General features: G+C 44.8%; 1 protein-coding gene across 5 annotated transcripts in view; it reads left to right on the forward strand.

The window, feature by feature from the left end:
- Nucleotides 1-23,954, forward strand: part of ARHGEF6 (Rac/Cdc42 guanine nucleotide exchange factor 6) — a 73,925-nt gene extending 49,971 nt beyond the window's left edge. For 2 of the 5 annotated variants that reach the window (XM_053373245.1, XM_053373249.1), the window contains 13 exons: nucleotides 528-587; nucleotides 2,412-2,558; nucleotides 3,452-3,538; nucleotides 4,782-4,860; nucleotides 5,637-5,776; nucleotides 7,112-7,237; nucleotides 9,501-9,521; nucleotides 12,281-12,371; nucleotides 14,783-14,872; nucleotides 18,051-18,152; nucleotides 18,451-18,550; nucleotides 19,919-19,973; nucleotides 22,545-23,954. In XM_053373245.1, coding sequence (XP_053229220.1) covers nucleotides 528-587; nucleotides 2,412-2,558; nucleotides 3,452-3,538; nucleotides 4,782-4,860; nucleotides 5,637-5,776; nucleotides 7,112-7,237; nucleotides 9,501-9,521; nucleotides 12,281-12,371; nucleotides 14,783-14,872; nucleotides 18,051-18,152; nucleotides 18,451-18,550; nucleotides 19,919-19,973; nucleotides 22,545-22,685 — 1,239 coding nt within the window. In that variant the 3' untranslated portion in view covers nucleotides 22,686-23,954. The remainder of the gene's footprint in view (nucleotides 1-527; nucleotides 588-2,411; nucleotides 2,559-3,451; nucleotides 3,539-4,781; nucleotides 4,861-5,636; nucleotides 5,777-7,111; nucleotides 7,238-9,500; nucleotides 9,522-12,280; nucleotides 12,372-14,782; nucleotides 14,873-18,050; nucleotides 18,153-18,450; nucleotides 18,551-19,918; nucleotides 19,974-22,544) is intronic. The other 3 variants (XM_053373246.1, XM_053373247.1, XM_053373248.1) reach the window with 3 other exon arrangements.
- Nucleotides 23,955-24,761: the final 807 nt, after the last annotated feature.

The raw sequence follows: 24,761 nt of genomic DNA on the forward strand, positions 1-24,761 counted from the left end.
TTTTATGGCTACTATTGCTGTGAACCAATGCATGATTATAAAGTAAGTAAATCATATTTTTAAACTTAGTTTACAGGTTGTTGCCCAGCTCTGTGTTAAGCGGCGTCTAAGAAAGAGAGAGCCAGCTTACTTCATTAACTGGACTTGCTCAAAACAAGATTTTAAAGTCTAATTCCTATGCTTTTACTTTTGCTGCCAAAGATAGGATTTTGAAACTGTCCAGCCTACAGACGAGGACACCTGGAGGGATAATTGCAATTAATATATCCTCTCTCACCTGTTAAAACCCATTCCACAAGTCCTGAGCTTCCCCACCCCAGTTTTAGATGGTTGTAAACTGCCTTAATATCCTTGGGGTAAAAGTCAGTATATAAATGATTCCAAAAAATAAGAATGGGTCTTAATATATGCCCCCTTGATCTGCTGCACTTTGACTTACACACACACACACACACACACACACACACACACACACACACTTAGATATACCTGCCCTTTTGCACTCACTAAAGTTTCTCTTTTCCTAGGAAGCTCATCCGGACCACGAAGATGTCTTGAGAGCAATCACCTCCTTCAAGTCTCTTGTGGTAAGTCTTGGAAGCAGGCTCTGTGAGCCACACATCATCAAGAGTGGAGTACCTAGGGGGATAATGGGGGGTCAAAAACCCAAGACTATTTCTGCAGCGGGGTCCCCGTCTCCAATGTGCCCATTCAGCATGAAAGGGGAGTTTTTAAGCCTCTGAGAAGGTGTCTTCTCACCCTGCAGCCAATCAAAGTGGAAGGAGGTGAGTCAGCCGCTGAGGATTGGCTCCTAGGGTCACGCTGGAGAATGTGCACAGGAAGAACACAGAGGACAGATTGTTCTGTGTGTTCCAAAGCTCAGCATTTAGGGAAACTGGGGAAAAACCAGGTGCTTCAGTTTCAAGAAGGTGTTTGCAAGTTCTGCTACGTACAAGGAAAACACAAGTTAAGCTACTCTGAAATAATATATTGGAGCATATCAAATCGTCTGCCCATTCTTTTGCACAGAAAATAAGTTGATGTGTTTGAAAGGCAACACACAAATGTCTGCATTAACCATTATAATATTTAATATTTTTATTTTTATTTCTGCAAACCTTGGGTCTTCCTAATCCTTCCTCTGACTTATTCATGGATGGTGCCCTGATATGGCTCTATGCTTGTAGAACGAATTCACCATTTGTATGGGATAGGAGTAAGGAACCCAAGGGCCCAGTTCACTTCTGTGCAACCTCCCTGGGGCCACGTGCCAGTGGTGGGAGGGGGGCTGTAGACAATAATGGGCAGAGCAACAAATGCACATTTTACCTTTCCGTGGCATGCTCATTTCTACCCCCAGCAACACCTCTATCATCCATCCAGGCAGGCAAGTTATTGGAGTTCAAGGCACATTCCAGCCAGGCAGAAAAATATTGAAGGAGCATATGAAGTGAGGTTGCTGGGGAGGGAGTGTGGCCGGGGTAGAATCTGACAGTGAGGGCCACACCTGGCCCCCAGTACAGACATTTCCACCCCTAGTATGTGTAAGGAGTGCCCCTTTGCATTTTCCTAGGAAAATAAATTCACAAAACTCACATAAATTCAGAAGCTGTAGAGATTTAAAAGGGAGGATTTAAACTCTCCACATGGGGGCACTCTTACCCCACTCAAAGCTCGATCTTATGTTCTTAGGAAAGCAAAGATTCTTTCTTTCTCTTGCCTCTTCCGCTGCCTTCACTGTAGCCCAGTCTGGATAACCTCATCAGAGAAGAAGCACATGTTGTGGTGGGAAGGTGGGCAGGAGACTTCTGAAGCTGGGTGCAAAGAAGGAGGTGGATGTTGGTTGAAAACAGGAAAGGAAAGAGGCGTTGAGTTAGCTCAGACGGCTGGGGAGTGGGGGCACTGCTGTGCTTCTCCTGCACAAGCTCCCTGGTTCAACCCCCTACATTTCCACAAAGAAAGAGCAGGAAAGATCCTTCTCTTCTGCCTGAGATCCTGAAGAGCCGCTGCTAACCATAAGAACACTGAAGAGCCCTGCTGGGTCAGTATAACGGAGAGATCTGGTCTTGCACCCTGTTCTCTCAGTGGCCAACCAGATGCCCAAATGGGAAACCCACAAGCAGGACCCGAATCACTTGTGATTCCTAGCAACCAACAGAGGCCTATTGATTCTGACACATGAGGCAGAACGTTGCTATTGTGTCTAGCAGCCACTGGAGCCACGAACCACCTTTGTTGCCATCCCTCAGTTCTTAAATGAGGCATCCAGAACCAGAAATCTATTCCCTCTCCTCCCATTTCTTTGTGTGTTTTTTTGGGAGAGGGAAGAAAAACGGGGGTTTGTGTTTTGCCTTGCTTTTTATGGTTGCCCTCTGATCTGTAACCAAAGCCTTTCTTTTCTCTCTTGGCAGTCCCAGTGTCAGGAGATGAGGAAGAGGAAACAGCTTGAGCTCCAGATCCTGTCAGAGGCCATCCAGGGATGGGAGGGCGAAGACATAAAATCAATGGGCAACGTCCTGTATATGTCACAAGCCTTGGTCCAGTATGGAGGGAGTGAGGTGAGAGCAGCAGGACTTAATAAACCTTGAGGGTTGGTCTCTTATCTCCATCACCTCTATGTCTGTTCTCTGTGGTCAAAGGCTCTGGTATGACCCTCTCCCCCCCCCCAGCTCCACCAAAAAGGAGGTTTCTCTCATTTACACATCTCAAGTCCAGTATGGGAGAAGTGGGGAGGTGAGAGGGGCAGACAAGAAGAAGAAGAAGAAGAAGAAGAAGAAGAAGAAGAAGAAGAAGAAGAAGAAGAAGAAGAAGACGACCCGTGAATACCACTTGTGTTTGCCTGTGTGATTTCCATCCCTGACCTTAAATGAACAAGAGGATTGTGGGGATTTTCACTTGCATTTACATTTCTGGCAGAATTCTCCAGCATACCTAATTCAGCCCCTTCCCAGGCTTGTGATGGTGTGAGACTCAGGTAGCAGCAGGATGTGCCATTTTAGGGGTGGTGAAACTTTATGTTTGCAAATTTCTACAGTGAGGAGTCTTTAAAAATGTTTTTTTAGGTGTGAGGAATTCAAATCTCCTAAAGTTTTTGGATAGAACAGTTAGCTTGCTAAACCTATGTTTTGAATAAGAAGAACGCGAACTGCTTTTGGAAACCCGAATAATTTTAATTTTGCCTTCTGAAAATGCTGGCCATTGCTAAAGAATATTAATAATATTAATATTAATTTATAACTTCTAGTACTTGGCAAACTTTTTAATGATTTCTGTGCAGTTTTACACACATTTTACTTGCCGGTCAAAACAAAATTATATTAATTTAATCAAAATATCTTTTAGAATCCCCAAGTCATGTTACAACTTTTAAGCATTTTCCTCATTTCTGGAATTGGAAAACTGAAAAATTCAACATGCCCTAAGTCAGGTGAATTTCCCTTTTTTCTTTCAGGAAAAAGAAGAAAGATACCTCTTGTTGTTTTCTAATGTCCTGCTGATTCTCTCCGCCAGTCCTCGGATGAGCGGATTTATGTATCAAGTGAGTACTGTCTTCTTGGGGTTGCAGCAATTTGCCTTTTTTTTTTTTTTTTTTTTGGAAGTACAGCTGTGCATTATGGCCACGTGTCCCCCCCCCCAGAGGGGGACCTATGACTTTTTCTAGCCTTTTTGCTAATTGACGTCTGCCATTCATAGCTGCACCTGGAGTTGGGCAGTTCTGTCAATTTCACTTTCTACTTTTTATTTTTTCCAGCCTTACATTTGGTTCAGTCCATTTCATCAACAATTTGTGGGGAGAGAGATGGCATTCCTTTTAAAAAGTCTGCATAAAAATGCCCATACATTGATGCGCTTGCACTTGTCCTAACAGGTGCAATTTTTTCTGTAAGCAGGTTGCCTAAAATACACAGCTTTCCCTGAAATAATGTAGTTTTGTACATTATTTGCAGCGGAATATGCTTTTTTTGTGTGCACACACTTTGCCTGGGGAGCTGAATCACAAAATTTAGAAAGCAGCATGAAACGGAGAGCTCCATTTTAGTTTCCTTATTAGTTCAGGAAATGTAAATGAGGTAGGTTTGCCTTAAGAAAAAAGAAAAAAGAAATTTGACAATTATTAACAATAATCAACAGAAAAAATACTTCAAATTATAATATTCTACAATAAAGTATGGCTTAAGATGAAATGACAATATTTATTCCAAAAGAACCCCCTCAAAATCTACTTGAATTTGCTTTTGTGGGAATAAATTATTTTCTTGACAATATTGTATAAGGGGCAACCGGTTTCCCCAAAATTTATTTCCATATTCACTTGCAATTCTCATCCTTAGATGTTATTTTTGACAGTGTACCCAAATTCCAGACTTTATGAATTCAATCTTTCCAAGGAGCAATGCAACTTTTTATTTTTTATTTTGTATAAATACTTATGGAAGCACCATAAACCCGGCACTAGATTAGAGCAGGCATTCACTCTTCACACTTACACAGGAAGGCACACATTATCTTCAGATACGCTGATGTATACGTGTACCATTTAAGATCAAAGAAACCCAGCTCCCCTTTCAAAACTACTCTTTGAGTCATATGCCGATTTGAGCATATTCAGCTAATTGATTTGATGAGTTGACTTGGGTTTCTTTTATAAGGTGGCAGTCCCTAACTAAAATTTACATATTGCAAAAAAAGTCGGTCAAGGTTTCTCAGAAAAACATTGACATAATACCTTTCTTTCTTTCTTTCTTTCTTTCTTTCTTTCTTTCTTTCTTTCTTGGGAGCAGGGGAAGCTCCCTTTAATAGGTATGATGATCACAAAATTAGAAGATGTGGAAGTCAATGAACATGCTTTTGAAATTTCAGGTCAGTGTGCTGCTAGCGGCTTAGATGAATGCATTGATTAGATTAGATTGAATATATATACCCACTTTTCTACTGTAAAGATACTCAAAGGGGCTTGTGATAGAAGGCAAAAGAAGAAGAAGCAACATATAGCAATGATGCAAGATGCTGAATACAATATAAAATACATAGGAACGTAAGAACATCAGGAGAACCTTGCTGGATCAGGCAAAAGGTCCTGTTCTCACAATGGCCATGCCTACATCCTGTGGGGAAACCCACAAGCAGCAACTGAGTGTACCAGCCACTCTCCCCACTTGTGAATTCAGAGCTACTGGTATTCAGAGAGATGCCAGGTGGCATTCAGCTAAGTTTTACTCATAGTAGACTCACTGAAAACAATTACAGACTGAGGTCCATGAGTTTCAGTGTGCATATTTTCAGTAACACTGAGTTGAATCCTTCTGATGGCCTCTGGCAGTGGAAAGAAGATGCTGCCACCATGGTTGGTAGCCTTATTTAGTGGAAATAAATGGTGTATTGCAATGGTGGTGAACCTTTGGCCCGTAGGCTAAAATCCTAACCTGGCAGGGCATTCCAGTTTGGCCCATGGCACCATTTTCCCATCCTTCTGTCAATCAAGTGATGTCACTTGTGGCAGCAGCTGATGAGCCGGGAGGGAGGGAGGGTGGGGTTCAATTCTGCCTTGGCTGTGCAAACAGGTGCTTGAAGCCAAAACAGTGGCCTATTATTATTTTTTGTTGTTGTTTTTAAATGAGTTAACCTGGTTTGTACAGGGAGCCTGATCGACCGGATTACGGTGCATTGCAACAGCAGCCAGGATCTGCACGACTGGCTTGACCATTTGCACAGGCTGACCAGGGGGACGGTTTCAAGTGGCAGCCTCTCTAAGACACACTCCTGGGGCTCTCATTCTGTAAGTTGATCTGCTTAGTGGGGCAATCTTGCTCTGTTCCGGGCTCCTGGGGAGGGTGGCAATACACCTTCCGTTCCTGCAGGGGGTGTTAGTGTGCTGGAAATCCACTATGACCAGAATCCTATGTAGGAGTTGAAGAGAGAATGGGAGGTGCTTTGAGTAAAGTTAGCACGGACTTCCGTTGCTCAGTCCCTGCTCCTGCCAACCTAGCAGTTCAAAAGCACGTCAAAGTGCAAGTAGATAAAAAGGTACCACTCGAGCGGGAAGATAAACGGTGTTTCCGTGCGCTGCTCTGGTTTGCCAGAAGCGGCTTCGTCATGCTGGCCACATGACCCGGAAGCTGTACGCCAGCTCCCTCGGCCAATAAAGCAAGATGAGCGCCGCAACCCCAGAGTCGGCCATGACTGGACCTAATGGTCAGGGGTCCGTTTACCTTTTTATCTTTCTTTTAAAAAGCCAGACATTTACAACTTCCCTTCTTCCCTGGTTCCTTTAATTTTCCCACCTATCCCGCATATTCTTGTATATCCATTTAACTCCCTTATTCCTTTGCTATTTGTTAAACTGTTGAATTCACCCTAATCCTACCAAAGATTTCACATGTTTACAGTTTTTTTCCAGATACTCCACAAAAATTTCCATTCCTCTGCCACTTCTGGAAATTTAATAGTGCAAGTTTAGTGCAAGTTTCCAGCAACAAAAAATGGGGGGGGGGGAGACTAGCAAAAAAAGTTTGCAAATACAGTGGTACCTTGGTACTTGAACAGCTTGGCTCTTGAGCAAATCGGCTCCCAAATGCCGCAAACCTGGAAGTGAGTGTTCCAGTCTGTGAACGTTTTTTGGAAGCCGAATGTCCGACAGGACTTCCATGGCTTCCATGGCTTCCGATTGAGTGAAGATGGCCAATCAGAAGCCATGTCTTGGTTTTCAAATCATTTTGGGAGTTGAACGGACTACCAGAATGGATTAAGTTCGAGAACCAAGATACCACTGTAGTGGAAATGAGCAACATACTTGTGCTGTGCTCGACTATATTTCCCTTTGTGGCTTTTATGTTGTGTGAAAGCTCAAGTAGAATCTGAACATCAAGAACATAGGAAATTGCCTTATCCTGAGTTGAGCCATCTAGTTCAGTATTGCCTACACTGACTGGAAGTGGCTCCGCAGGTTTGCAGGCAGTGTTCTCTCCCAGCATTATCTGGGGATAGCACCTGGGGCCTTCTGCTTGCAAGGCGGGTGAACCAAAATGGGCCCTCTTTCCTTTCCTTGGAAGTTGTGGGAACTCTCAGCAGGTTAACAAGCCAAATCAATAAATGATAACTGTTTTATCATCAGACTTTCAGCTCTACTGGACAAGCTCGTGGCCCACTGGAGCCGCCCAAAATTGTTAAGCCCTGGACCTTAAGTTGCCTCCGCCCCGCACCTCCCCTCAGGCCATCGGTGGCACTCAGCTACAAAGAGGTAATTGTCACAAATGGGTCTGGGTTGTGCTGCTGGATGAATACTGGGCATTGCTGTCTCGCTTTGTGGCTGGATGTGTAAGCTTAACACAGGAGGCTGGCCCCACTAAGCAACAAGTTTACAAATCCAGGCAGAAGGGCAACCCAGAGGCAAGCTCTTCCACTGCCGTAGAATTTTAGCCTTGGGATCGACCTTAGAAGTCATCTAGTATAAATCCTGCTGTTCAGTGCAGGAGCTGTACTTTAGGACACACCTCCAGAATCCCTGAGGGATGGCTACTTGGCTTCTGCATAATACTTCCAGATAGGAGAGCAGCTCCTACCATTAGGAAGTTTCTCCTGCCGTTTAGCTGAAATCTGCTTTGTTGTACTGTAGTCCAACAAAGACACCTGCTCTGCCTTCTGCACGGCAACCCTGCAAATATTTGAGGGCTGCTCTTATGTCTCCCCTTTTGGGGGGGGGTCATGTCAGTAGCTCAAGGAAGGTGTTGACCCAGTATGCGGCAGCTGCGAAAAAGATAAAATTCCATGCCAGGGATCATTATTAGGAAAGGAACCAAATAGAAAACTGCCGATATCATAATGCTATTATACAAATCTATGGTGTGACCGCATTTGGAATATTGTGCACAGTTCTGGGCTCCTCGCCTCAAAAAGGATATTGTAGATTTGGAAAAAGTTCAGGAAAGTCCAGCCAGAATGATCAAGGGGGTGGAGCAACTCTCTTATGAGTCCCCCCCCCCCCCGCATTTTATCTTTTGGGTGTATTTTTGTCTTTTTAAACCCATCGAGAACTGGGATTCTTAGGAATAAAGTATATTTCATATTTGGTAAAAAGGTAAAGGTTTACTGCTCTAGCAGCCAAATGTCTCGCAGAAAAAGAAAACCACTTCCCCACTTAATTGCATCCATCCAATTTCTTCTCACACTGTAATGGTGTTCAAATCTAAGCCCACAGGAAACTGAGCTGGCATAGGGGAGTTATTTGCATCATACAGGAAACTTGTGTTGCAACCCCCGAAAGGTGTTACTATAAAATCACTCTTCAATACTTTTCAGGGTTTTTTTTTAATGACTCATTTTTTTACACAACTCACCCCTCTCACTGCTTGTGCTGGAGGCTTGCTGGCTTCTGTACACGGGTGCTGATGGTCTATTTTTGTTCCTAAAATTTCATAAACATTGTCAGACATTGCCAAAGATATTTTGTTTTGTTTTGTCCTGCTCAGTATTCTTGTGTCCATTTTTCTTGGGAGTACATTCCATTGCTGTCCATGGGTCTAAGTAACTGAGCACTGGTGTGGTCATCAGTTTTTAAGTGTGGGAGCTCATCATGGCAGTCAGCATTGCCCCACCAAAGAGAAATCTCAAGTGGGCGTTGGAAATCCAACAACCATGCTATAAGATATTTGGATAAAGCCTTGCTCACAGGGAGGCTGTGCTGCCTTCTGTTTTGTGTTCTGGCTCCTCCCACCATGGCTCTGGCCCCACCCACCATTGGCCAAGGCTCCCTGATTGACTTTCCTCTGTGAATCTTTGAGAAAAGGTTATCTATTCCTGCCCTTGAGTTTCCTGGATCCAATTCTACTGTTCTTTGTAACTGCCTATTCATCTGCCCTCTTTGAGTGAGCAGTAACTCTCTTTTGGGGGATGTGTGTGGTGAAGCCGGGAGGTGAAGGTGGGTGGAAACAGGTCCCCCAGAGAATGCAGTGCCCAAGTGCCCCTCGAAACCTGGAGCCCACACCGACTCGTACAGAGACATGACAGGCAGACTCCCCTTTGATGACGTTTTCTCAGGAGCAGTTGAGTGAGCTGACCATATCCAACATGGGTGAGTAGAAGATTTAACCCCCTTCCTGCAGCAGAGGCTAACTGGGAAGAGGGGAGACCCTGAGCAGTGAGTCATTCAGTGTTGCAGAAGGAAACTTCCTCAATGAACGGAGAGCCTCTGGTTCCACGGGAGTTTTCCAGTGTTTAATCAACGCCTTTCCTCCTCCTCGTTATTATGAATAGTAATAGTCAAATTTGTCAGTCATTTTACAGAGCGGCTTAACAAGAGAAGAAATGCAATAAGCGAAAGTAAAACTTAAACAGCGAGCAATGCAAAATAAGTAAAATGCTCTTCCAATGGTGTATCAGTAAGGGCAAATCCTACCCACCCCGTTAAGATACCAGGCTGAAAAAAGTCAGCTGCTTTTTTCCATGAATCATGCTTACCTTCTCATGTTTGTCTTTGTCTTCTTCTTTTTATGTTCATTCGGTAGAGGATGACTTACATTTTAAAGGTAAGGATGGAATCATCTCCATGACTTCCTGGGTCGCTGCATTGCATGTATGTTTTAACAAAGGACAAGTGGGTTTTCCCCTTCTCTCTCCACCCCACCCACCCACCACCTTCTGCATTCGTGTGTCATATTTTCCCAGAGCAAAGCTCTGTGTTTGTTTGTTTTGCAATTCATTGCCATTCACTTTACTGCGTTGTCTTGGCTGCAAGCAATGGGACTTACTCCCTAGCACTTCTGCAAAGGACATTTAATGCTGCGGTTGAATTCAGAGCATGGGGAAAAAAGATTCATCTGCCTGTGGCTCTTAAGTCATCCTTTCCCAACCTAGTGCCTTCCAGATCATGGGAGCCCACAGGAATGTTTGGGGTGTGTGAGGGAGCAAGCTGATTTCTATCAAAAGAAAGCCCTGGGAAGAATAGCGGCTGTACATTCTGCGTCACATCTCAGGATCTGCAAAAATTAGAAATTTCCTCTTTTTTTTAAAATGAAAGCTGGCAATCTTGGGATTATGGTTCAATAATGCACACAGAGTCCAGATGTTATGGACTCTGTGTGCATTCATGAGGCAGTTTATTCAATTTCCCCGATGTTTTAGGAAAACATTGGGAAAACACTTAGGAAGTGTTAATTTCCGCATTATATTTTGAGCTTTCATGTAACATAAAACTATATTAGAGTATAGCTCTCACTTCCATTTTTTTTGCAAAAGATTCCCTCCTCCACCCCCCCACACCCCGGAAACAAATAACACAAAAACTTGCATTATGTTCAGCTATGATTCTGGAAATGGCTTCTAAGTCATGCGAGAGTTCAGAAATAATGTGGAAATCAACAGTTTAGGAAACACAATAAACCAGCCCCTGAGTGCAGCCAATGGCTCTCATCCACCCTCACCAGCGCAGCCAATGGGCAGCGGGGAGTGGAGGGGAAGGAATGAATCTTTATTTGCGTCAGCCATTGGCCATAGCAATAAAATAACAATACGATATACAAAGAATAGAAATAAATAGTCAACCATATAAAATATATTTTAGGGTTTTGAATCAATAGTCAAATAGTGGATCTTATTCTGATTGCCCCAGCTAAAAACCTTGCAACCTTTGCTGTCACCTGCTCAGCGGGGAGTAGAGTTGGAGTTTAGTACTATGCAAAAGGCACTAGGTTTGAAATCATTTCTATTTTCCATGATGGAAAACATTTGTAATTTTCCATGATCTCAAGATGGCATCCACATCGGTTCATAATTATATGTTCCCATATGAGAAAAAGGCTTAGCCTGCAGAATTTACAAAATAGGACAGAAGCAGGAAAAGTGCATTATAGGAGATGGGAAAATAATATCCCTTCTGGAACCCCAGAGATTTATATTGCATGGTGTCCAAACAACTCACTCACCAATTGCACCTCTGAGTTGACTCGTTGACCAGATTCGCTCATTTCACAGAAATCACTTAGAAGGGTACCTGCCCATTTTGTTTCATAACTTTCTTTCTAGAAGGGCTACAGACTGGGTTGTCTCATGGTTTCATCTAATTTTTACTAGCACCATCAGATAAAACAACTTTTGACTGCTAAAAAGATACCCCCAGTTAATTGGAAAGATGAATAGATACTCAAAATACTTATAAAAAGTGCAGGTGGTTCAAGCACCACTCTCCCTTTTTCTTGAACATAGAAAGGAATGCTTCTTAGGCATCTCCTCGGGTGAGAGACATGTCTCCTCAGAGAAGCATTCATTCCCTTTCTCTCATATAGAATAGAGTGTCTCTTCTAAGTTGAGATCTGTTGTGTCACAAACATGGGTTGTTTAAATTCAAATAAACTGTTTTTCACAGAGGTAGATTTTGGGCAGCACAACCGGTTCCCTTGCACAGGGCGCCAGGCCCAAGGGACGCCTTCCCACCTGCTTCCCAAAATCTAGTAAGCCCTTGCTTTGGGAAGGAGGGTCCCAGAGTCCTCCTTCCTCCCTCCTTCCTAAAGCCTAGTTAGCACTTACCCAGCATTGGGAAGGAGACGGGAGGTCTCTTGGACCGTACTACAGCCCTCATGCTTCCTTCCCCAAAACCAGCACCTTGCTTAGCCAGCTTTCAGAAGGTGACACAGGTGCTGGGTGTGTGGGTGTGTGTCAAATTTTGTCTTCACACAGGGTGCTGTATTCAGGGCCGTCTTGAGCATATCTGGAATCATGATGCAAAGATCCCTCTGGTGCCCCCCCCCCCCAGTTTCCCAGAGTTGTTGATTTGTCAACCTTTTCCCAAGCCTCTGTGGGCATCGCTCTCCTCCCGTGGAGGCTTGGGAAGGCTTGGGAAGGAAGCTGCCGCCCACCAGTCATATTGTTGGGGGGGGCACAGCTTCCACCCTAAGCCTCTGCGGGGATCGCTCTCCTCCCGGGGAGGCTTGGGAGGCAAGCTGCACGTCCGCCAGCCATATGGTTGACAGGGCACAGCTGATAGGCATCCAGGGAAAGGGGAGGCCGCCGGCAAAGCCGCGCAGCTCCCCCACTCGCTGGGGCACCCCTGAGAGGCCAGTGCCCTGGCGCAACGCACCAGTAAGCCCAATAGGAAAGACGGCTCTGGCCCTATTACCAAGTTCCAATCCTGCTTTTTGTCCTATAAGTATTGCTTTGTCCTACAACCCCAGATTTATCAGCTGAGACCGAGATGATTGTCAGCTAAGATTTCTCTATTCATAACTTTGGTTGTCTCATTATTAAGTGAAGTATGTCTTGTTGTTGTTGTGTTGTCATTTTTAAAAAATAGGACTCAAGCAAGAGCCCAAAGACAATGAAGAAGTTCCTTCCAAAAAGGAAAGACAGGAAAGCATCCGATGAGGAATTTGTTGTTAGAAAAAGTGAGCTGACTTACATGACTTGTACTTGTAGTGATTGCATTTAAAAGAAAACCCGCAGATTCTCCAGTGTAATATCTAAGACCCCCCCATCTGCACTGTACATTTAAAGCAGTATCATGCCGCTTTAAACAGCCATGCCTTTCCCCAAAGAATTTTGGCAACTACTAGGAAATGTAATTTAAAGCTGTTGAGAGCTGTTAGGAGACCCATCTCAACAGGAGATTCCCCTCACTGAGCTACATTTCCCAGACTATCCTGTGAATAGAGATTGGTTGTTAAACCACTCTGAGAATTGTAGTTCTGCGAGCAGGGGGTGGGGGTGGGGTCTCCTAACAACTTTCAGCACCTTTTAGCAAGTAGAATGTGACCCTGGTCAGCCAGCAAGCAGATGGGCAGCTGCTGAACCACAGGCGTCTGCTGGAGTTCTGCATCCCCTGAATCAGAGCAGGCATCCCTAGAGGTGATTTTTCACTACGCTCTACCAGGACAGTGGAAAGAGCTGGTCAAATTAAGGACAGTGGAGTCCTGCTAGTTCTGGCCAAAGACTTGTGTAATCCAGTGTCCTGTTCTCACAGTGGCCAACTAGATGCCTGTGGGAAGCCTGCAAGCAGGACCCGAATGTAACCTGCTCTCTCCCCTCTTGTGATTCACAACAACTAGTCTTCAGAGGCATGCTGTGTGTAGACTCCTCCACACTCCTGTATTTTTGGGGTCGCGTATTCTGCATAATAGTGCATTAGTGATGGGTTTATTATACTGGACAGTCCACTTAGCATTCTGCTTTATTAGTTGTTCTGTGATGCTTCCCCAGTGTTACTATATGATTGCCATGCATAGGGACAGGGGAAAAAGTGAACTGGAACATTTGCAGTAAAAAGAAAAGAAAAGTTACTGGGTTTCTGTAGGAAGTTGCAGCTCATGCACTGCTTGGAAATGAAGCAGACCACCCTGAAACTTCCGCAGGTATGAAAGGTATTGAAAGTGGGTTCACGTATGACTGCCCCAATACCATCGTGAGCAGAAAACTTCATGAATACACAATACAAACTGCGTCTGGAAGGACTCTGACTGGTATAAAAAGATTTCTTGCTTCACTCAAGGTTACAGGGGCCAAGATAAATACAGTGGTACCTCGGCTTAAGAACAGCCCTGTTTACAAACTATTTGGTTTATGAACTCCGCAAAACTGGAAGTAGTGTCCCAAGTTGCAAACTTTACCTCGGTCTATGAAAGGAAGCCGACTGGTGGAAGGGCACCGATGGCAAGAGGCCTCATTAGGGAAAGCGCGCCTCAGTTTAAGAACGGTTTTGGTTTAAGAACGGACTTCCAGAATGGATTAAGTTCGTAAACCGAGGTACCACTGTAACTACTTCCTCCATTTTAAATACAGTGGTACCCCGGTTTCTGAACGTCACCGTTGATGAGTATTTCGGTTTTCGAACGCTGTAAACCTGGAAGTAAATGCTTCAGTTCTCGAACACACTTTGGAAGTCGAACATGAAACACGGCTTCCACTTAGTGTAAGATCCTGAGGCCTGGCTGTCAGCTATTGAGTTTTCGGTTTTCGAACATTTCAGAACTCGAATGGTTTTCCAGAATGGATTACATTCGAAAACCGAGGTACCATTGTACCTCAGGTTACATACGCTTCAGGTTACATACGCTTCAGGTTATGGACTCCGCTAACCCAGAAATAGTGCTTCAGGTTAAGAACATTGCTTCAGGATGAGAACAGAAATCATGCTCCAGCGGCACGACAGCAGCGGGAGGCCCCATTAGCTAAAGTGGTGCTTCAGGTTAAGAACAGTTTCAGGTTAAGAACAGACCTCCGGAACAAATTAAGTACTTAACCCAAGGTACCACTGTATTAGAAAATCAGGAGTTTCTCAGGGTTGTATTCAACTACATTTATTACTCAGAGTAGATCCATAGACCTAATTGATGGCTCATCCACACTTACCTTTTGCTCCAAGCTTTCCCACAGTCTCTGCTCAAGGACTTTTCATTTTTATTTCACCCTGCCCCTTTCCCCAGGAAAAACCTCTCTTTAATACTGGGTTTTTTGTAGATTTCAATAAAGAGTGGGTTTTCGTGGGGAAAGCACCACAGCAAAAAGAAAAAAGTGCTTGGACACAAAAAGAAGTCTGGATGAGCTTAGTCATTGCCATTAATTTAATTGGGCCTACTTTGAGTAAAAGTTAGTTGAATACAACCCTCGCTTCTGACTAGAACACTTGAGTATTCTAGCCCTTGTGAGGCAGAGATGAAACATAAAGCAAATTGTGCCGCTCCACCTAACAGCAAAGCTAGAAATCAGTGTTAGATGCTGAGCTAAGTCTTCTCAAGTTAATAGAAGCCAGATTGGGTGAGAGTCGTCTCTTGCATTCACCTGCCTTTGTGACATTTGACAGGTACTGCTGCCTTGGAGGAAGATGCACAGATCCTTAAAGTGATTGAGGCCTATTGCACAGGCGCCAGCACCCAGCAAACCCACAGCTCAGGTGAGTGGCTTAAAGGCAGCCCCTTGTACCTAGAAACTTTTGAATGTGGGGTAGCTTTGAGATAAGTGAGGTGCACCGAGCTGGCAGCTTAGCATATGCCTGGTGCATTCCTCTTGCAATGCGTGGGAGGCTCTCTGCCAAGCATTGCATGCTAGTTGGGGTTTGAACTTACAAAGATGTCTTCCAGTGAGCCAGAGCATTGGTCCTTATAAGCCTTGGATTATCTACCTTTGACGTCTTTAGCTCCTAGTGGGGCTCTTCTTTTGACCTAAACCTCTTCAGATGCTGTTGGACTCCAAGCACCATGAGTCCCAGCAAACACGGGCATTGAGCAGGGGTGATGGGAGTTGTAGTCCAGTGGGAGGGCAAAAGGTTAGTGGTCTGTGTTTAACCTTTCCCTTTCATAAGAACCTACAAAGATCCCTGGAGGATCAGACCAAAAGGTCTATCTAAACCCATCTTCTTTGTTGCTCTCTGGAGCCAACTGGATACCTCCTAGAAGCCCACAAGCAGGGCATGAGAAAGATGTTTACTTTCTTATTTATCTTCTTAACCCTTTATGTCCTTCCTTTCTTCCATCATGGAACCCACAGTAGCCTATCTGTGGTTCCCAGGAGGTCTCCCATCCAGGCACTGACCAGACCCAGACCTGTTTAGCTTTCAGCAGAGCAGCATCCTCACCTGTCTTAAGACCATAAACTGGGATTGGGTGATTGCCCTCCCCTGCTGTTTACCCCTAGCAATTAGCATTCAGAAGTAGGCCATCTGTTCTATATGAATGTTTTGCATAGGCTTCGTGGCTAAATAATGTGCCATGAATTAGCCCTCTCCGTAAAGAGTGGTCAAAAATGCCTTTTAAGTCACAGTCTACTACAAATCAGGTGTTGTGCATAAGAAGATCCTGCTGGAACAGGCTTATGGCCCATCTAGTCCAGCATCCTGTTCTCAGAGTGGCCAACTGGGTGCTTGTGGGAGATTTGAGCGCAAGAGCCCTCTCCCCTCCTGTGGTTCCCAGCAAGTGGGATTTGGAACTTTGACTGGTTCCAACTGTGGAGGCAGAGCAGAGTTGTAGTGATGTGTGTCCATTGATAGCCTTCTCTGAGAAATTGTCCAGTCCTCTTTTGAAGCCATCTTAAGTTGGTGGCCAGCACTGTTTCCTCTGGGAGGGAGTTTCATGGTTTACCTGTCAGCCTTCAACCATCCAGGTCAGTGGTCATCCTGGCCTCCTTGGGGAGCAAGTTCTTAGTTTATGTACGTGCTGCAATGAAGAAGGACTTCATTTTATCTGTCCAGAATCTTCCAAAACTAAGCTTCATTGGATGCCCAACGTTCTGAACGGGGGGAGAAAAACTTCTTCATATCTGCTTCCTCCATGCCATGCTTAGTTTTTAAAACTTCCATTGTGTTTCCTCTGCATCTGTCCCAAATGCTGCATCTGTTCCTCATGGGGGAGTTGCCCTTGATCATTTCACTTGCCCTGAGCTACAAGGGCCGATGGCCTGCCTATAAATAAGGCAGTTTCCTATGTTTCCTATCCGCTGCCTCACTCTTACCTCATGCCCTGCGGCAAAGGAAGCACAGTAGAGGACGATGGCAGTCCCTTCTCGCCCAGCTTCCTCCTATTCCACTGTGCAAGCAAACTGATGGTTATCTTAGAATGCAAGAGATAGCTTTGACTAGAAAGCACAAGACGCTATCATTTAATCTGCTGCACCTTTCAGAAAAAGCTGCTTCCTGAGTGAGCTGCTAGCATCTTCTGAAGTGATGGAAATGCAAACATTTAGTCAGTCACATTGACAGGGCAAATTAAAATCCATGTACTCTTAGAGGGGAAAGAGAGGGGTAGTAAAACAGGTGTGGCCCTCTCCTTCCGAAATGTGGCTGCTTTGTACAACTTTTGTCAGCTGTTAAGCTATCAGAAAACACATGCCCATTTCCTGGTCTATTTTAAAGTGATGGTTTTAACCAACGAAGCCAGAAAGACTTGGAACCAGGTTACCTGAAATAGTGTCTTAGCATAGAAGAGCTGGCGGCTGGATCGGGCCAACGTCCCATCTTGCCCAGCATCCTGTTTTCACAGTAGCCAACCAGATACCTGTGGTGAAGTCCACAAGTGTCAGCCCACAATAGCAACAACACTCTTGTTATTTGTGATTCCCAGCCCCTGATATTCAGTACCTGCTCCATGTCCTGCCTTCAAGTGAGGTGAAGTGGGTAGCTAAAAAGGAAAGAGCCTTCTTGGTGGTGACACCCCATTTATGGAATAGCTTCCTTCCTTCCTTCCTTCCTTCCTTTCTTAAAATAATTTTTATTAAGTTTTCCATTTTAACAATCTAATAAAAACCACATTAAAACATTCCAAATTATAATACAATCAAAAAAGCCAAATATTCAATGCTGAATTATATATCTTTGGGTGACTTCCTATGCTCAGAAGTTCAGGGAGTGATGATCTAATATTTTACTGCATTCCTTAATTAGACCAAATAATCCTAATAAAACATTTCCGATGTTGATCCTTCATTTATTTTTAACAGCCTCTGAATTAGTTTAGCACGCGGGTTAGTTCTTTGTAGTTCTGTGTGAAATATTTTTAATTTTCTTCTTCTTTATGTTCCTGTTGTAGTCCAAAGTCCTCATCGACGCCAGTTTCACTTTCTGCACACAAAGGCAAATCTCAGTGCATCACATCCAAGACAAAGGGAGATCTAGCCTTCCGCCATTAGCGCCGGGCTAATATACAGAATTCCCTTCTGTGATCTCGTTCCAGCTGCTAACAAGCTGATGCCTCAGGAAAACACCATAGCTCCCACCATGAATTCTTTTTATCATTCCATTAAGAGTTGTGGCCAGAATCATAGTCAAAATTTCACACACTCAATTTTGTAGTTAAACCATAACAATAACAATAGCAAGATACTCTTTCAATCCTGCTTTCATATTTCAAACAGTCAGCCTTTCGGGCGAGATTTGCCGAATAAAACAGCAAATGCAAAGTATATCAAGAGAGAATAATGGAGGCTCACCTCCCCCAACATACCGATCCAATTACGACGAAAGTCCTTCTCCAGGTCGAATCCTTGGCACCCAGCGGCTGAATCAATTAGCAGAGTACTTTATCCCCCCTAGTTCAGAGCATGCCTGTTAATTAAGTTTGAATTTTATTTTAAAAAAACAGGTGTCCTCCGCTCATGGCGCAAGTTTTGGAGAGCTCCCGAAAGGCGCGGTGCAATGCACCCAGCGCCCCCTGCCACCCACATTCCTTCAGGACGGACGGCAGGTATCGGATGATCTGTGGGTAGAGCACCCCCCCCGGCCCTGGGGGTTTTTGGGGAGGATAATTACTCCCATATTATCTTCATTAGCCGCACAGAAAGGCTCCCCTGGTCTGGGAACAGCTGTTTGCCATGGCGGCCAGACAGGAAGTCTTTTTCTTGCTGTTTCTTTCAATCTTGACAATGATGATGCACCAGTGGGGAAAAGAGCAGGGAAAGGCTCTTCTCCTGTTAACGTTCTTGTTTATTTGTTGTGTGCGCCAAAACAGAGCTGTCCCCTGATTTGTCCTCTCTTGCCACCAGGTTCCCGTAAGGATTCCGTCCCCCAGGTCCTGCTTCCGGAAGAAGAGAAAATAATCTTTGAGGAAACAAGAAGCAACGGGCAGACTATCACAGAGGAGAAGTGAGTAAGATTGGGGTGGGCCCCATAACAAGTGAGCTGAAGCCTAATAAATTTAATTGTGGGTGTCCTATCCCCATCCACCCAGTAACAAAAGGAGCAAGAGGAGGTCAGTGTGTGAGGTCGACTGCAGGGTGGCAAGAGTTCTGTTCTGGGGGGCAGAATATCTTGCTCCTGCCCTGCATTCGGAATCCATGTTTAGGTAAACAATTCAATGAAGAAGGCATTCAATGAAGCAGCATTTAATGTTGCCAGTGTCCACATCCTGCCCCTTGATTGGAATGTTGCAAACCTTTGTACTGCGTAACTTCACCATAAAGCCACACAGCACAAAGCTTTGCAACGTAATACAACTCAGGCATTTTGCTATGTAACTCCACAACACTGCACTTCTCTGCATATTCGTCTTATGCCTAAGCAGGCAATAGGTCCAAGCATTGCCTATAAAAGACAAAACGAATATGTGGAATTTTCTTTTCCCCCCTCAAAATGAGGGAGATTTGTGACTTTTTGCCACTTTTTAAATGCTATTTGGTTTCTGTTGCTTATCCCTTAAGCTTTGGCCAGTTTCTTCACTTGTGGGAATCCTTTCCTTACAGGCTTGTTTGCCAACAAAGAAACAAAATGAAACAAAAAAACAAAAGAGAACCCTGCAAAGCTGTTCTGCAGAAGGCCTGAACTTTGCAAAAGGAACATGCTGTAGGGGCATCCATCCCATCCCTGTTGAGGTTCACTGCTTCGGCATATGACCTATAGAATCAGAGAACTGTAGGGTTGGAAGGGACCCAGAGGGTCATCTACTCAAACCCTTGGGCTGCCCAATCCAAAGCTGAAAGAAAAACAGATGGGGACAGGCAAACTGTGTTTTCAGCACATTTCTGTCTCTTTTCTAAACCACAAACAGTCCTCCCCCCCCCCCCCCGAGGATCCGTTGCTTTAGCAGGGTTCCTCAAACTTGGGTCTCCAGCTGTTGTTGGATTACAGTTCCCATCATCCCTGACCACTAGTCCTTCTAGCTAGGGATGGTGGGAGTTGTAGTCTAAGAACAGCTGGAGTTCCAAGTTTGGGAAACCCTGGCAAAGAAGTGCTTTAAGTCGCTTTAATTGCACAAACCTAAATTTCCCAGAGCCCAGTTGAATCCCACAGAAGATATGAGAGTCTGGGGGTGCCTTGCCACTACCTACCTGGCGGGCAGGCACTGTTGCTACGTGTCTTTAGGCACCAGGCAAAGACATTCCTCTTCTCCCAGGCCTTTACACTAATTAAATAATCTATAGGGCCTTTTGAAACTGCAGGGAGTGTGTTTGTCTATGAGTTCTCTTTGGCTGCTTCTTAGCATTTTGCTGCTGACTGTTGGGTTGTTTTTCCTAGGAGTCTGGTGGACGCCGTCTATGCACTGAAGGATGAGGTCAAGGAACTTAGACAGGTAATCAAAAGCATCACCCTATTCCAGGATGACATGTACATAAATGGGCATCCACTGGGGGGCGGGGAGACAGTTGCCCCACCTAGAATGAACCCTAACTCCATCTTTCACATAAAAAACAGAGGAAGTTTCAAACATTAGTAGAACCTAAGATAAGAAGTAAAATGTACAGGTGTTGTTCTTTTCAAAGGTGAAGGGATTGTGAGAAATTAGCCTGCTCCCCCCTTTCAGTGTTTTAGTTCCCCCTCCCCTGGAAAAATTCTTATGCACACCCTTGCATACATGCACAATATTGCAAGATGTGTTTGCAAGGTCCTGCGTAGCATAGTGGTGAGAGCATTATGTCAGGATTAGGAAACTTCCATTCAGCCACAAAGCTTATTGGGTGACACTGGGACAGTCGTCATCTCAGCTTAACCCACCTCGCAGGGTTGTTGTGAAGGTTGAAGAGGGAAGAGCTAGGAATAGACAACATGGCATAGCCTAGATGTTTGTGGACTGAGAGGCCTTTATTGAGGTTAGTGAAGCCTTAAATTAAATATGGTTTTAGCGTCATATCATTAGACTGCCAGTGTTGTGATGTGCACCTTCTGAATTTGTGCACTGAGGGTTGCTGGGACCTGTAATTGTTGAGAATGACAGAGTGAAGACCCTGCTGGGTTAGACACATGGTGGATCCAGCATCTTGTTCTCACAGTGGCCAGCCAGATGCTGTGGGAAACCTGAAAGCAGGACCCCAATGGGTATTCAGTAGCATCACTGCTTCTGATCACAGAGGCAGAATGTAGCCATGGCTAGTAACCCATCAATACCTTTCTCATCCACGAATTTGTCTTTGCAAGCCCATCCAAGTTGGTAGCCCTCACTGCCTCCAGAGAAGGGAGCTCCACAACTTAGCCATGTGCTGTGTGAAGAAGGGCTTCATTTTTACCTGCCCCAAATCTTCCAGTGTTCAGCTTCTTTGGATACTCATGAGTTCCAGAGTTAGGAAGGGGGAAGCAAACCTCCCCCCCACTTCTGTCTACTCCGTCAAAGCCATGCATTATTTTATGCACTTGCCTTTTCTCTGAACCAAAAAGTCCTAAACGTTGCAGCCTTTCATTTCTTGTTTTGTCAAAGGCGCTCCACCCTTACATTATTTTCGCTTCCCTTTTCTGAACCTTCTCCTGCTTTGCAATACCCTTTTTGAAGTGAGGCAACCAGAACCGTACAGTTTTCCAAATGCAATGAGTGGGTGGGTGTGGATGTGTAAATATGAGTGAGGGGAGGTAGGTTGACTGAGATATGCATATGTTTGTGGGTGGGGGATTTGTGTGGGTACTGAGTGAGTGGAAATGTTCTGAGTGAATGGAACCCTACTTCATTGATGTTGATTTTTTCATCTCTTTTATTTAATTGCTGTATCTAATTGAATTTGATTTCCTCCTAGACTGCTTTGTGACCTTTTCTGGTGGAAAAGCAATACAAAAATACTTCAAATAACCTGACCACTGAATCTGTTGGCCAGGGCTGATGGGGCTTGTTGCCCAGCTACATTTGGAAGGCACCATCTTGGCTGCCCCCCCAAAAAAATCTGTGCCCCCTGAACATACACTAATGAATAAATGTATAAATCAGGGATCAAAGTATAGGCTGTAATTTATATCAGTGTTGGAGAGGACTTAGCCTAGCAGGTGGCAAACAGGGTGGTATTCAGGAAGGTTTTACTCAACATAGACCCATAGTAATGAATGAGCATGACTAGGTTAGGTCTATAAGTTTAAGTGGGTCCATTCTGAATAAAAACTTAGTTGAATACCATCCTGGATCTGTCCAGTGGACCAGGGTCTCCTCCACCCTCCCTTAGGCCATATTTGGCATGAAGGCTGACTTTTCACCAGTCGATAGACTGTGGAACTCTCTCCCACAGGAGGCAGGGATGGCTGGTAACTTTGATCAGTTTGAAAGAGAATTAGACAAATCAGTGGAGGAAGAGGCTTTCAGTGGCTACCAGCCATGATGATTATGCTCTTCCTCCACGGTCAGAGGCAGTAATGCTTCTGAATACCAGCTGCTGGAAACCACAGGAGGAGAGAGTGGCTCTTGGGCTTGAATCCAGCCTGCAGGCTTCCCACAGGCATCTGGTCATCCACTGTGAGAACAAGATGCTGGACTAGGCGGACCATTGGCTTCACCCAATAGGGCTCTTCTTATGTTCTCATGTTCTTATCTGACAATAGAATGACATCAGAGGACCTGTTTTGGCCCATGTGGAGCTTTGAAGTCCTGACAGTCAGCTGGCTATTCTGCTCACAAAGTACTGTGTATGGTTCTTTGCAGGCCATGGGCGTTGCAGGTTCTGCCAACCAGCTGATTGACGTTGCTGAAAACACCCCTTTTTTGGCTCAGATGTGCCTGACTTGGCTAACCACCCCTGTGGTGACCTGCCTGGTGAGCCTACTTAGGCTTGTCAGTCAAGATTTCTCTGTCGCTGACTAAGACATCATTGCAGATGGGTTGGTTTTGGGGAGTGGAGAGAAAGTGAGAAGCTTCTTATGTGGAATATTAACACCCTGCTTCCTCTGCCTACAGGAGAATAAGAAGATGAAGCAGTGTTTGGAGGAAGAGCTGAAGTGCAGGAAAGATCTAGAGAAGTTGGTTCGGAGGCTACTGAAGCAAACAGATGAGTGTGTCAGGGAAGACGCCGGGCGGAGGTCCTCAGTCCTCGCCTGATTTCTTAACCCTGCTCACACGGGGCAGTTAGCTCACAACATCAGGTATTCCCTGGAACTAAGGGGTTTGGTGCCCCTTCTCGTCATACTGGAGTTTGTGTTCTGCTTTTGTTTCGGGGGTTTTTTCACAGCATCATAGACTTTTGCAAGGGACCCCTTCCGAGGGTCATCCAGTCCAGCTCTCTGCAATGCAGGAATCACAGCTAGAGAATCCCTGACAGAAGGCCACTCAACCTCTGCCTAAAAACCTCCAAGGAGGGAGAGTCCACCACTCTCCAAAGGAGTCCATGCAACTGGCAGACAGCTCTAGTTTTGTTCTGTTACAAACAAGAAAGGAAAAGGCTCTGCTGATTTCTTTATTCCCCCACCCAATTCAAAGAAGCCAGCAACAGCCAGTGAGCAATTCTTTCTTTTAAAAAACAAGAATCACCCCAGGCCATGCTTTGGCCCCTGAGTCTCTGTGACCCACCTTTGTAACTCTAGGTACCTCATTGCACCTTTTTCTGGGAACGTGGACTTTGCAACTGACCAAATGCCATTTGGAGTGAAGATCCGCTGAGTGGAAGCTGTAGAGGAAACGCTTTCCCCCACTTTTTTCTTTTTCTTTTTAAATGCCTGTTACTTAATTTATTGGTTTGGTGGGCAGAGAAAAAAGGGGGAAATGGTTCCTTGAATCGCAATCAGGAAAGAAAGTTAAAGGTGATTTGCACTTCTTTAGATAATCAGGAAAACCGAGTTAGGTTTCCCTTCACATTAAATAACAACTGTTTGTTACCTGCACCCTTGAGGCACAGAGCACAACAACACAGTGGTTTCTGAAATGGCCTTTCTATGGATATGAATATGCAATGGGCACCACAGTGCGTTGGACTACATTTGCCTGGGTGCCTCTGATCCGGAGTCTCTGTCCTGAGCTCCCAGGGAGTATTGCAGAGATCCCTCAGTAGTGCTTCTTTTGAGCAGCGAGGGCTTAAGAGCACAGCAGCAAGCTTTGCTCACCACTGTGGAGTGTGTGAGCTTCACATGCATGTGTGTGAATGTGTGTGCCCTTTGGGTTTTAACTAGGGCTTCAACATATTGGCTAGATGAATCAACTTAAAAACAACTCAGTCGAGTTAAAACAGTGGCCCCAATCAATCCAAGGGGCTGTACCCAGCATGAGTAATACCCAGAGTCGACACACTGAAATTAGCAGACCTAAGTTATAACTGTCCATTAACTTCAGTGGGTCTACTCTATGTAGTACTAGCATTAGATACAACCTTTAAAAATGATGGCCCTGGATTGTATTCACCAAGTTATACTCTGAATAGAGCTATTGATATTAATGAACCTAGGTTCGTTTAATTTCAGTGAGTTTACTCTGTGCAGGACTAGCACTGATTACCACCCTAACTTAAGCCGATGGATTTAAATTGGATCAGATTCGCATTATACATTTAAAGCACCATACATTCCCCCAGAGAATCCTGGGAACTGGAGTTTCACACACAGAGAGAGCTAATATTCCCAGCACCCTTAACAAGCTATAGTTCCCAGGATTCATGGAATCGTGGACTTGTAGAGTTGGAAGGGACCCTGAGGGATCCTCTAGTCCAACCCCTTGCAAGCAGGAATATGCAGCTGTCCCCTTTGGGGATCGAACCTGCCACCTGTAGTGTGGATAAACCTCAACTCTGAGTAAAACTTATTTGGATATAGCTCACAACTTTTTAATTATTATTATTATTATTTTAAAAATAGTTTTTGTAAAAACCATTTGCATTGAAAACAATCAAGTGGCAAGGGGCATCTGGCAAGTGGCTTTCCCTCCCGTGTTTGAGAGAGAGGGAGACTGCATGAGCTTCACGACTCAGTAGCACCAGAAAAAGCCTCTACTGGCTTAGAAGAGGCATTCATACCACACATGGAAAGCTCTCTGGTACCACTTTCCCCAAAGCACCCTGGAAGCTTCCGTTTACTAAGGATGCTGGGAGCTATTCCTCTCCTAGAGTTGCAATCAAGCCTTCTTCCCAGGAGACTCAGGGAACTTGGAGGCTGGCAACTCTAAGCACTATCAATACATTAGATTTCCCAG

Source organism: Podarcis raffonei, chromosome Z (assembly GCF_027172205.1).
Source record: "Podarcis raffonei isolate rPodRaf1 chromosome Z, rPodRaf1.pri, whole genome shotgun sequence".
In the NCBI taxonomy this organism is placed as follows: Eukaryota; Metazoa; Chordata; class Lepidosauria; order Squamata; family Lacertidae; genus Podarcis; species Podarcis raffonei.